The sequence below is a fragment of the Brienomyrus brachyistius genome, chromosome 20 (genome assembly GCF_023856365.1).
Source record: "Brienomyrus brachyistius isolate T26 chromosome 20, BBRACH_0.4, whole genome shotgun sequence".
Lineage (NCBI taxonomy): Eukaryota > Metazoa > Chordata > Actinopteri > Osteoglossiformes > Mormyridae > Brienomyrus > Brienomyrus brachyistius.
The window spans coordinates 19,425,311-19,438,245 of record NC_064552.1 but is presented as its reverse complement, the minus strand read 5'-3'; the positions used below and the strand labels follow the sequence as shown (position 1 = coordinate 19,438,245).

General features: G+C 45.7%; 1 protein-coding gene across 2 annotated transcripts in view; it reads left to right on the top strand.

The window, feature by feature from the left end:
• The window catches only part of LOC125715636 (heterogeneous nuclear ribonucleoprotein L-like), a 48,351-nt gene extending 35,665 nt beyond the window's left edge, over positions 1-12,686 (top strand). For both annotated transcript variants that reach the window (XM_048987414.1, XM_048987413.1), the window contains 7 exons: positions 2,740-2,811; positions 3,326-3,540; positions 3,625-3,746; positions 6,202-6,403; positions 9,886-9,943; positions 10,525-10,623; positions 11,773-12,686. In XM_048987414.1, coding sequence (XP_048843371.1) covers positions 2,740-2,811; positions 3,326-3,540; positions 3,625-3,746; positions 6,202-6,403; positions 9,886-9,943; positions 10,525-10,623; positions 11,773-11,828 — 824 coding nt within the window. In that variant the 3' untranslated portion in view covers positions 11,829-12,686. The remainder of the gene's footprint in view (positions 1-2,739; positions 2,812-3,325; positions 3,541-3,624; positions 3,747-6,201; positions 6,404-9,885; positions 9,944-10,524; positions 10,624-11,772) is intronic.
• Positions 12,687-12,935: the final 249 nt, after the last annotated feature.

Genomic DNA, 12,935 nt, shown 5'->3' with positions numbered 1-12,935 from the left:
TAATCTGTAGCAAATCACCAGAGCTGGTCCCACCGTCAAATATTCATGAGAGGTGGGGAGCTGTCAGAGATGGCCCGAGGCTTTCGATCGGCACTGGCGTGATTAAATGATGACGGCATAAATGGAAGGTCGCAGCTTTTAGATCCCGCGGCACCAGAAGCTGGGGAGCTGGTAACGTGGCTTGGGTTGCTTCATGGGCGATTCTAGGTTTTTTTGTTTTAAAGTGGGGGCACAAACCGCACCAGAATTCATACGGATGGGCCAACCTTATCATTAGCCAGTGATATGTTTTGAATCAGTGAGTGACAGGGGCGAGAGCACTCTAGGGGCCAATCAGATTTCAGCTTGGGCCAGTGGCCCTGCCCCTGTATACGCCTCTTGGTAGTTCACAGTCTACCTGATTTCTTCTCACTATACAGTATCTAGTTGCCTGTTTAAATCTGTCTGCGTAGAGAATTCTCCCCCAGAGTGCGCAAAGCTTAATGGTTCTTGAGTGTTTGCTGGAGCTGCAAGTTTTAGATGTGAAGCTGCGAATTGTTCTGTTTCTCTGGATTTTAACAGATGTGGAGGGCGGCTTGTCTCCAGTGTCGCATATCTGAAAGGCTTGTTAGGAAACTCCAACTCACTTCGAAAATGTGGAATCCCACCAAGGTCAAAAACTCATTTCGAAGGCCCCCGGAGGATGGCCTCCCACGGGCAGGATATTTACCCAATCTAATTTATTCCATGACCGTCGTCTGGACATCCTTCAGCTTTGCACGGGGGGAGAGCAGGCTTGATAGCTTTCCCTTTAATGTACACAGTTTGCTTTCCAACTTGCCTGCAAGCAGTCTTGGCCCAACTTGCAGAGCAGACTGAGATTGGAATAGGGGGTGCGGGGGGGGGGGACTTATTTGACCTTGATGTCACCTGGAGGCCCCTCCCCTATATTGTGCATTAATGAAGTTCTGCTGTCCAAGATGGCCCAGCAGTCTCTGCCCCTCTTAGCTGTTAGCTTGTGTGCAGTGGTGTTCAGTACCTTTCCGGTGAGAATTAATCAAGGATGAATCCAGGATTTGATCCTTGGGGGCGGGGGATTCAGACCCCAGAAAAAATATGGGATGCTACCTTTATCAGGGGGGTTTAGACAAAAAATTAAGAAACCGAAGCCCACCCCCCCCCCCAAAAATTTTTTTATAAAAATAAGGTCTAAAACAGCCATAATACATATTCATTAATATGTGCAATATGCAGCCTCCTCAGCAGAGCTGGGCTGTAACCATTATCAGATTAAAGCAGCTGGGTTGTGGATACGCCCCCTGCTGGCTGCATATCGGGGGCCGCCCAGGCTGTGATGACTGTCATAAGCAATTGCTGTCATGGTTATGACATGGTGCAGCCCTCCCAATTAACCAAACCTGACCGCCACACACACACACACACACACACACATACATACATACATACATGCACACGTAGGGTATACCTATCCTTATGGGGCCAGCTCATTCACTTCTATGGGAAAAATGCTAATGCTAACTATGACAACCCTAACCCCCACCCTGCCCTAACCATAACCATAAGTAACCAAGCAAAATACAAGCAAAATAGAGTTTTCCCTTATGGGGACCAGGAAACCGGTCCCTGTAAGGAAAAAAACGGATATTTATCACATTATGGGGACACTGTGTCCCCATAAGGATAGGTATACCTGCTCGCGCACACACACACACACACACACACACACACACACACACACACACACACACACACACGTGCGCAGAAAGTGCACCGATATCGTCCCTAGTGTTGCTCCAAAGTCATTTTTGGAGGACAGGCGAGAAGGTCCCTTTTTCTGAGCCCAGCCAATGAGGGGCCGCTAGGCAGGACTGTAGGTATGGAATTCTGTTATTCCCTCAAGAAAGGCACTCTGGCTGGGTAAATGAATATACTGTAGAAACATTTGCACCATTATCCACATTTGGATGGGATGAGGACGATCTTGGGATCACTGAAAAGGAAATCTGAGCCCCACTGTGACGTTTCGATCCTCAGCCCCGGGGATTTTCCATTAAACATGCAAGCCGCCCGATCTCGTCTTTATCCGGCAAGTGATCAGCACACAAACGCCCGCGAGATGACGAGGCTCCGAAGGGCAGCGGCGCTCCTGGACCGGGGGGGCCGCAGCAGGGTCTGGGACTAGACCCCGTGTTGTAATGTGAGCAGACAGAGAAGGAACAAACACAGACCCCTAACGCCCAAACCGCCACCTTAAACCAGCATTAAACCACTTTCACTTGTGACAGCAATGTAGATGTTTCATTTTATTCCAAAACTGCTGAATTTTGAACTGTTTTAATATGCATTAAGCATATCATAAGTTTATTTACATAACATAAAAAATAAGCTTCTTTGAAAACAAATACATGCATTTACTCTGATTGTCCTTTTCTGACTTGCCTTGTGAGGAGCATTTTTGAAGGCCGCGTAATGTATCTGTTATATGTTAATAATTCGCCTCATCTGGGTGCCGCTGCCGCTGAGCGGTAATAGTGACCATTAAACAGCCTCTGCCACCTCCTGTTCCTGTAAGGCAGCCAGCGGCGGAAGCCCATCGCGGCGGGCGATTGAACGGGGCGGCCGCCGCCGGCTCCAGGCTCCATCTCCGCGTGTCCGCCCCTGTCCCCCTTTACCCCATCTTGCCCCCCACCCCAGCCTGTTGCTCCGCGCAGCGCTGTTTCACTCCTGCTTCTCTTTCAGAGCAGGGAAAGGGCAGGCAGCGGCAGGCTATTCTGGGGGAGCATCCGTCGTCCTTCAGCGACAACGGCTACGGTGAGCGCTCCTGCCTTTTTGTCTGCTGTCACGCTTTAATTATCACGCTCTGCAACCCCCTCCTCGCGTTTACATTTAAATGAAACATCGCAAAGCGGCAAGGAGCTGTAAGAAATGCCACCTCGGCCTGTTTATGAATGTAAAACGAGAATTCTGCATTTCATCTGCTGGGTGTTTATGTCACAGATTTTTCCTGTTTGTTAGATTTTGTGTTTAAATATAATTACACAAGCGTAACTTTCAATATTTAGTGTATTGTAGTTGTTAAGTGTTATTCTTGCCATTGAAATGTATGTGCATACATGTATTCTTGTGTATAATATACACTGATAAGCCTCAGCATTGAGCTGAGCATTTTGAGAAAGCAGCACTATAACAAAATGGTTTTCTGCAGGCCTGGAAGAAATAGGTGTGGAAATGATGTATAATTATGTCTCTTTTTTCCCTCCCGTTTGACAAGCTCACGCTGTGCCAAGCTGTTTCTCTTTTTTTTCCCCTTGTGCACCTCTTCCAGGGTCACACTGCCCCCTGCTGCCTCTCCCCAGCAATAACAGGTACAAGAGAGGTTCACACGACATCCCCGAGGTGGTGGCCTACCCACTGCCCCAGACCTCCTCCTACATCGGCCACTCCTCCAGCTCGGTCGCCATGGTGAGCGGCCTGCACCCCACCAAGATGAACTGCACCCGCATCTTCAACCTCTTCTGCCTGTACGGCAACATCGAGAAGGTGAGGAGCACGTCTGTCTAACACGTCGATGTGCTTAAGCTGCTGTCCGGATGACGTGTTGAAGGTGGCCTCGGGCATCCACAGGTGAAGTTCATGAAGAGCGTGCCGGGGACGGCGCTGGTGGAGATGGGGGACGAGTATGCGGTCGACAGAGCCATCACCCACCTCAACAGCATCAAGGTCTTCGGCAAGCGCCTCAGTGTTTGGTGAGCCTCATCTCTGCCCCCCTTTCTGTCACCCCCTGCCCCATACCTGAATTCCTAGGTCAGCCCCTCCACAGCTGTTCTGTAAAGGTGCCCTTACCTGCTTATCAGTTTATGGTACTTTTCCACTGCTACCGAGACCCAAGCTCTACTCCACCCGTGCTGCGAACAGTTCTCCATTGTAAGGTTTGTGATGTGATGTGCACTCGAGCCGTTACTGCACTGGCATGGCCCTGCTTAATAACATGACCAAACCCAACTGGTTGCATCGCCAGCACCTGATTGGTCGAAAATGCATGGAAATCCAGTGTTCTGTGCATGGGTTATCTGACGTACTGTGAAAAGGGGTATATTCTATATATTATTCCTTATTAGTGGTATTGTACATTGTGATGGGGGGCAAGCTAAATGGCTTGGATTTGTAATGCAAATTTATGCAAGCGAATGCTTATTCTGTTAGCGTTTGATGTTTGCATAGGAAATTAGGAAATTAGCACATGTCACTGTCGTTGTCCAAACCCGGCAACGCCTTTACCGAGCCAGTGCGTTTTCTGCAGTGGAAAACCAAAGCGAGCTGAAACCACATTGTAACTAGTCTTTCGTTGTGGTACAGCTCGGTTCCGGTATGCCAGTGGAAAACCGCCATTGCACACTTCCCAGGACCCGAATCTCAACCAAACCTACTGCGTACTTATAATGGCGATTCAGAATCGACATTGATATAAATGTAATGCAGATGCCCTTTGCTTTACAATGGCTCTACATGTGATATTTCAGCTTCACAATGGTGCGATACCAATGCACGTTCAGTGAGCTTTAGATATTGATCTGTTTCTGGGCTGGTGATATGCCATGTGATACGTTCTACTGATGCCTCGCAATGACAGCATCCCTGCAGCAGCACTTCCTGTCTCTGTAGTGATCTTGAGCATAAGCATCTCATAGTGTTTAGCGACATATCAGATGGTGCTTTTTTTTTGTTTAACCAACCAAACTTATATTCAGTGATTTTATTTTTAGTTACTGATATTTACTTACTGGGTGGCATGGTGGTGCAGTGGTTAGCACTGTCGCCTCACACCTCTGGGACCCCGGTTCGAGTCTCCGCCTGGGTCACATGTGTGTGGAGTTTGCATATTCTCCCCCTGTCTTCGTGGTGTTTCTTCCGGTTACTCCGGTTTCCCCCCACAGTCCAAAAACATGTTGAGGCTAATTGGAGTTGCTAAATTGCCAGTAGGTGTGCATGTGTGAGTGAATGGTGTGTGAGTGTGCCCTGCGATGGGCTGGCCCCCCATCCTGGGTTGTTCCCTGCCTCGTGCCCATTGCTTCCGGGATAGGCTCCGGACCCCCCGCGACCCAGTAGGATAAGCGGTTTGGAAAATGGATGGATGGTATTTACTTACGGAAATGATTTATTTACTCATTTTATGACAGTAGTTGTTTGTTTACGGTTATCATATTAAACTTACAATGTTTTCCATTTATGATTGGTTCATTGGAACGTAACTCCATCATTAATCCAGGAGCCCAAACCACCAATGCACTTGAATTTGTCACTCAAAGATGCCACTGTTGAGGGGGAGGGGCCTTTGCACAGAGCCAAAAGCTGGGAAAATACTGAAGAACACCGATCTGTTTATGAGGTTATGAGCAGTCTTATGCAGGAGCTGTGGATGCCAGCTTCCTGGGACTCTCTCCTTTGGAGATGATAGCGCATTAAGAGGGCCTTGGAGAGAAGGCCCCACCCCTTCTGAACAGGCCCCACCCCTTGTACACCATCCCCACCCCTTCTGATGAGGCTCCACCCCTTCTGAACAGGCCCCACCCCTTCTGAAATATCCACCTTGGTGGCCATGTAAGGTCTCACCATGCTACGCAGTTTGACACGGCCACCAATCACTTGAGTAATTCATGTAAGTAGATTCTTCTAATGATGTGGTACAGATTGTGTCACTTGGTCAGGGGATCAGCACCAAGACCTCATGACTTGTTTTTCCACACCAGGACCAGCTCCTCATGCCACCAGCTTTTGTTGTTTTTTCTGGAACTGTGTGAGTTGTTCTGGTGCTGGATAGGCTTTTAAAATACTTGTGCCATCTTGCTTGCAGGGTAAAGCAGTGTTTCTTTGAGAGAGATTCCCCCCTCGGCGCCCTCAGGCGCACTGATCTATAGAGCCTTCATCATGCCGTTCAACCTGCCCCCCCCCCCAGGGAATGAGCATGTGCCACAGCAGATGCTACCTCCTCTGGGACCCCCGCTCTCTCTCTCTCTATCTGTCTCCCTTTTCTCTCTCACTCCCCAATCTGAACACGGTTGATAGGTGCACCATTTTTTTTTTTCCTCCCAGGGTGCAGTGGATAAGCGATCTTTATTAAGCTGTCATTCCCGTTCTTGTGCATCTTGAGGATATTAAGTAATGGTTGTCGTCCCCCCCCCCCCCCCCCCCCCCGCCTCCCAGTGTGTCCAAGCAGCACGCCGTCATCCCCAGCCAGGTCTTCGAGCTGGAGGACGGCACCAGCAGCTACAAAGACTTCTCCATGACCCGCAACAACCGCTTCACCAGCGCCGGCCAGGCCTCCAAGAACATCATCCAGCCGCCATCCTGCGTACTGCACTTCTACAACGTGCCCCCCTGTGTCACGGAGGAGGAACTGCAGCGGGTGCGTTTTGCGTAGATAGTAAGGTGCAATTAATGGTCATTAGAGATGGCGGCAGTTGTTAAAAATTAGCTGGACAATGCAGTGATGCAGTAGAGGGGGAGGGGGGTTATGTACCTGCGGACTGACTGGAGGGAGACACAGTAAGGTGCTACTCTGCCATTTTCTTATAAAGCTGCCATCTTCGGAATTGTTCTCCCGTGTTTTCCACTCTGCATAATGATTCTGATCTATAATAATAGCCATTGTTAGTACTGTTAGCTCTTCAGTATAGTAATATAAAAAGCATCCCTGTCATTGTTATCTCCATAATAAACATACTGTCCTGGCTAGTATTGTTAGCACTGCAGCATAATAATAAGGGTAATGTCCCTATTATGATTATTAGTGCTGTAATAAGTGTAGCATTCCTCTTAGTATTTATGTTAGGTTAATAATAACGTGCAGTGTCCTTATGGGATCAGTAAAGTCCATCTCAATCTTAATCTTAGTATTGTTAGCTGTATAATAATAAGTATAGTGCTATATCCTGGTCACTGTTCTAACAAAAACCATAGTATAGCAACTAGCATTGTTAGCTCTGTAATACAATATCTCACAAAAGTGAGTACACCCTTCATATTCTTGCAGCTTGTATAACAGTGTAAATTTTAGACATTAATGGCTGTGTGTTTAGTTCTTTTGAGGGGACAGCAAATTTACACTGTTATATAAGCTGTACACTGACTACTTTACATTGTATCAAAGTGTCATATCTTCAGCGTTGTTCCATGAAAAGATATAAGAATATATTTACAAGAATGTTAGGGGTGTACTCACTTTTGTGAGATACTGTTTGTGTAGTATCCCTGTTTCTATTATTTCTCTAATAATAAGCATAGTATCCTAGCTAATATTGTTATCTCTTTCCCTGTAGTATTATGTTATCTGTGTAATAAGCATACTCTCCCTGCTAGTATTGTCATGTTATTTCAGTAATTGTAATACACATAGTATCCCTCTTAGTATTGTTAGCTGTGTAGTATTAAGCTCCGTGTCCCTGTTCATGTAATTGTTTCTCAGTTTCTCCTCTGCATATCCCACTTCATTCACAGAGGCTTCTTTACTGTGATTCTAGTCTTTGCATCTTTCCTGCTATGTGGCTAAACCTGGCGCGTCACCAAATCCAGTGTCAGCTTAGGGCGTGTTTTGTGTTGTGTTTGTAAAATGGGCTGCTTGCTGAGCCAGTTAGCAATATAACTAAAATAATGCTGTTATAAATACAGTTGAATAGCCAGCTTTTAAAAACCTACAAACACCATTTTTTGAATATGTAAACCCAATTTTTAAGAGTATATTCTGCTGTATGGACTATATGGACAAAAGTATTGGGACACAACTCTTAATCGAATTCAGATGTTTCATTCAGACCCATTGTCACAGGTGTATAAAATCAAACACCAGGCCATGCAGTCAGGTTTACATACATTTGTGAAAGACTGGGTCCTTCTGAAGAGCTCAGTGAATTCAACTGTGGTACTGTCATAGGGTGCCATCTTTGCAATAAGTTAGTCTATGAAAATTCTTCCTTGATAGGTATTTCACGGTCAACTGTAAGTGGTATTTTTATAAAGTGGAAGCCTTTAGGAACAGCAGAAACTCAGCCATGAGGTGGCAGGTAAAGTAACAGAGCAGGGTCGCCGAGTGTGAACAAGACACTAACGCTCTGTTGACTCAGTAACTGCAAACTTCCTCTGGCATTAACTCCAGCACAAACTGCGTCAGGAGCTTCATGGAATGGGCTTCCATGGCCGAGCAGCTGCATGCAAGCCTCACATCACCAAGCGCAGTGCCAAGCATTGGATGGAGTGGTGTAAAGCATGCTGACACTGGACTCTGGAGTAGTGCAAATATGTTCTGAGGAATGACGAATCACACTTCTCTGTCTGGCAATCTGATGGATGAGTCTGGGTTTGGCAGATGCCAGGAGAACGGTACCAGCCTGACTGCCTTGTGCCAACTGTAAAGTCTGGTGGGGGACGGATAATGGTATGGGGCTGTTTCTCAGGGGTTGACCCCTTAGTGCCAGTGAAGGGAACTAGATATTTTGGACAATTTTATGCTTCCAACTTTGTGGGAACAGTTTGGGGAAGGAAGGCCCTTTTCTGTTCCAGCATGACTGTGCCTCAGTGCACAAAGCAAGGTCCATAAGGGCATGATTGGATGAGTTTGGTGTGGAGGAACTTGACTGGCCCATACAGAGCCCTGACCTCAACCCCATCAAACATCTTTGTGCAAGAGTTGCGGATGCCAGCCTTCAGTGCCTGATCTCATATATACTCTTTCGGAAAATTCCTACAGACACACTCCAAAATCTTGTGCAAAGCCTTCTCAGAAGGGTGGCAGCTGTTATAGCTGAAAAAGGGGGGACCAACTCCATATTGATGCCTATGGGTTTAGAATGGGATGTTATAAAAATTCCTGTTGGTGTAACGGCCAGGTGACCCAATACTTTTGTCCATATAGTGTATGTTCAGAGGAATATACTGCTGTGATTTTTATTTTAACCTGATAAGTACCTTCACCATTGGAGACCTTCACCAAAATCCTGTTGTTTAATGTGTCATTTCAAATATTTAGTATGAACCTACAACACACTTATTTTCACAAGAGGGCAGATCATCTGGTTAGAATTTCTGGAAGCTGGTTGCTTCAAAACTTCTGAGGGATTGTTCTCTTGTCATTTACATCTATTAGGTTTAAAGCCATAAATTGCCATTTGCCACTATTATACTAAAATTAACTGGTTATGTTCATGAATTTTTCATTAGAAGAATAAGGATTAACATAATAAATATATAAGGATAAAAAGGTATTAACAAGCTGCGGTAATGAATTCTTACTTTGGCAATTTAATGCAAGACTTACTATATTAAATATTTAAAAATACAAATTATTAACATGTTGTATTCATGAATTTTACTCTCGCATTTTAATTTAAGGCTTAGCATATAAAACTTAGCATATAAAATATGTATGAATAGAATCAGTATTTCTTAAGGTGTGTCAGTAACGTAAGTTACCTACATCATCGTGTTGGAGCACTCTAAAATCAGACTACAGACTGTATTATATAATAAAGAGTTAATCACAATAAACGTAACAACAGACGGAAGTGATACGTTAGCTATGAATTTTCTGTGACATGAGCATTGAATTCAAGCAGAACAGTTTCACCTCGTGTGTTTGAATTGAGACACACCTTGCCAGAAGGTATAAAGCAGGGGTCCTGGGGGGGGGGGGGTGTGGGGGCGCAGTCCAGTGTAGCTTAGCTCTCTCCCTGTTCCACCACAAGTGATTCAGCTCAAGAGCTGTGTGGTAATTAGCAGGAAGAGGTGAATCAGGGGTGTTAAATGAGGGGAATCCAAAGACGGTGCAGGGCTCTGGCCCCCCAGGACTGGAGTTTGACACCCCAGGCGTAAAGCCATGTTTGCTTTTCTTTCCAGTTGTGCTCCGAACATGATGTTCCCGGTTTCATCAAGTTCAAAGTGTTTGATGCAAAACGTAAGTTTTTCTTATTTGCATATATGGTTATACTGTAATTGTGAGTCACTCATGGCTGAACATGGTGGCAGTGTCTATCAGCACTGACATCGCATTTGCATGGGCCTTTATTGGCCACAAACACCCACTACACTATGAATGGTGTGGGACCTCAAAAGTGACGTTTTGCATGGGACCCCAGAAGGAACAAACCAACCCCATATATGATATACACACACACACGCACACACATACCCGCTTGTATTCATATCTTTGTGGGGACCATCCATTCATTTCTTTGGGGAAAAACCTTAATCCCAGCAATGACAACCTTAACCATAAGTAACAAAACAAAATACAAGACTTTTGGCATTTTTAGTTTTTTGATTGCAGTCACAGGTGTTGTAAAACCCAGTTTCTCCTTGTGGGGACTGAAAAAAACTGTCCATAGTACGTCAAAATAGCAGTTTTTTATCACATTGTGGGGACATTTGGTCCCCAGAACATAATATATACATAACACACTCACATACAAATAGTATATCACATTGTGAAGAATGAGTACATTGCGGCTTTTGTGTATTTTTTCTATGTTTCTGTAGCCTGCTCAAAAACCATCTCAGGGTTGTTAGAGTTTGACAGTAAGACGCATGCCGTGGAGGTGCTGACGGTGCTCAACCATTACCAGATCAGGATACCGAGTAAGTGCACACGATGCTCGGATCGCACCCCACACCGAACCGGTTCACGGCGATGTGGAAATCGGAAATGAGATTTAGCCGCACGGCCCGTGACGGCTGGAACTGGCTGCTTCTTTTCCGAGCGTTTGCACTGAGATTTCCCCGGGGGGCGGCGGTCTCTCAGAGGGACAGGGCGGTTTGGTAGCTAAATGCGATCATGCTTTAAATATCTGTCTTCGCTGCAGGCAAACGCGGTAACAGAAACAGTGTGGTTCCAGTGTTCATATTTATTACGCATACACAAGGGAATTATTCATCTATATTTATTTTCTAGTACGCACACGCTGAGACGTACAATAACTGCAGTGTTTAAGTAAACAGAAAATGTCTTTTTTTCTATTTCCACCGAATCCCAACGAGTTACTCAGTGTATTTTCGGTCATTTATCTATAAATATGTTTTAAAACGTGACTGCCATATAAATAAATGCTTCACATAGTTGTGGGCGATTTGGGTGCATTTGCTATAAAAGGTAAAGAACCATTATTGACGTTTGATATGCTCTGCACACAAACGAGGGCAGCGTTCCTCCAATCTGACGGCCGTTAAGCAGCAGTATACGTAAATATACAGACAGTGCGGGTGAATCCATTAGCCGACATAGGCAGCCGCCCATTAACAATCCAGAGGGGGGCGCTGCTGGAGAGCCTTACCTAGATCGACCGGTACTGTTTAGTGTTTCCAATGATGCAGGACACGTCTCTGTACACACACACAGACGGATATATTCTCTCTATTATTATTATAGCTGTGACCTTGGCCCCGCCTCTTGCTTTGTACAGGGCAGGACTTGGTCACTGCATCGGCGTGAATCTGGCACTGGAAATCACTGTATACACATGAGCATCCATACATGTGGCTGTTCAGCAGAGCTGATCATGGCTTCTTTGCAAAATTCAGTTAGTGTAATTGGGACGTGCAAATCTTGTCTATACTTGCAGATCTAAGATATTCAATAGAAATTATTAAAATATGGCATTCTTTGTTAAGCAGTGATTTACACATTCACACTGAACACCGAGTAAAATGTGCATAACACCTTAAGCATAAAGGGGGATCACTGCTGTTGAATACTGGGTGATGGTCACCCGTGTTTTGTGTCTTTTCCAGATGGTTCCAACCCCTACACCCTGAAGCTGTGCTTCTCCACGTCATCGCACCTCTGAAGGCCCGGCAGCGCCCCCTAGAGAGCGGTGGAAATGTCGCAGGTGAAAGGGGGAAAGGGTCAGCGCAGGCCTCTTGTTCTCCTGCCCCCGATTCCCGGAGATCCTCACACGAGAGGGCAAAGCCACGGACAGGACATTCCCGCCATCTCTCTCTTACTTTTTTTTCTTAAGTAATAAATATCAAGCAACGCTGAGTGAAAAGGAGCCCCGCCCACAATCCCATGAGTCTTCGGAGCTGTTTTCCAGTGTAACTCCATTTGGACCGAGAGATTTCAGGTGTTTGCCGAAGACATATTTTTCTCACTTTTATCCCTGTATCTAACAGTCCAGCTGGTCCAAGCAGCCTTCACTGACTATCTCCAGTTTAGTAGATAAGCACTGGCATCTTTCTTTTGCAGCTGTGTAACACTGACTGCGTTTCCAGGACCAGTTCGTCTTTCATCCACAATGTATCAGTGCCCCGCGGCTCCCAGCCCGATACTTCAGGAGGGCAGTATGTGTATAGACTGTAATCATGTAGATCACTATGTAATATATGAATGTGTATAGAATGTAAGGGCAGGGGTGCATCCTGTTATGACCCGGAATCTTACTGCAGGAAAGTGAGAGTATTTGCCGTCTATGAACATGGGACTTTCTTGAGCTCCAGTGTTTCTGGCTGGATGTTTACAGGGAGAATCCCCACGTCCGTCTCTTTGTCTATCTGTATGGTCCCTGCTGCCGTTCTCACTGTGAGTCTGCCAGTCGTTAAACATTCGCCATTCCTGTGCGGCGTCACGCCTTCCTTCATTACAGTGTTTTCTCTGTAGCTCTGGATTGTCAGGAGCTCGTCGTTTCAAAATAAAGTGCTAAACTTGGGTCCCCTCCGTTTTTAAATGGTTTGATCAATCACTTCGGTTTCTATTCCAGTTTGACGAACATCCCTGCGCCTTTAATGCATTTGCCTCCAAAATAATAAATGGAAGCAGTATTGTTCCTTGTTAAGCTTCTAATAATTTTTATAATTGCTAAATGTACACTCAGGGGTCTCTTTATCCATCCATGCATTTTCTGAACCCACTTTTCCTGTTCAGGGTCAGGGGGGGGTCTGGAGCCTTCCCCGGAGGC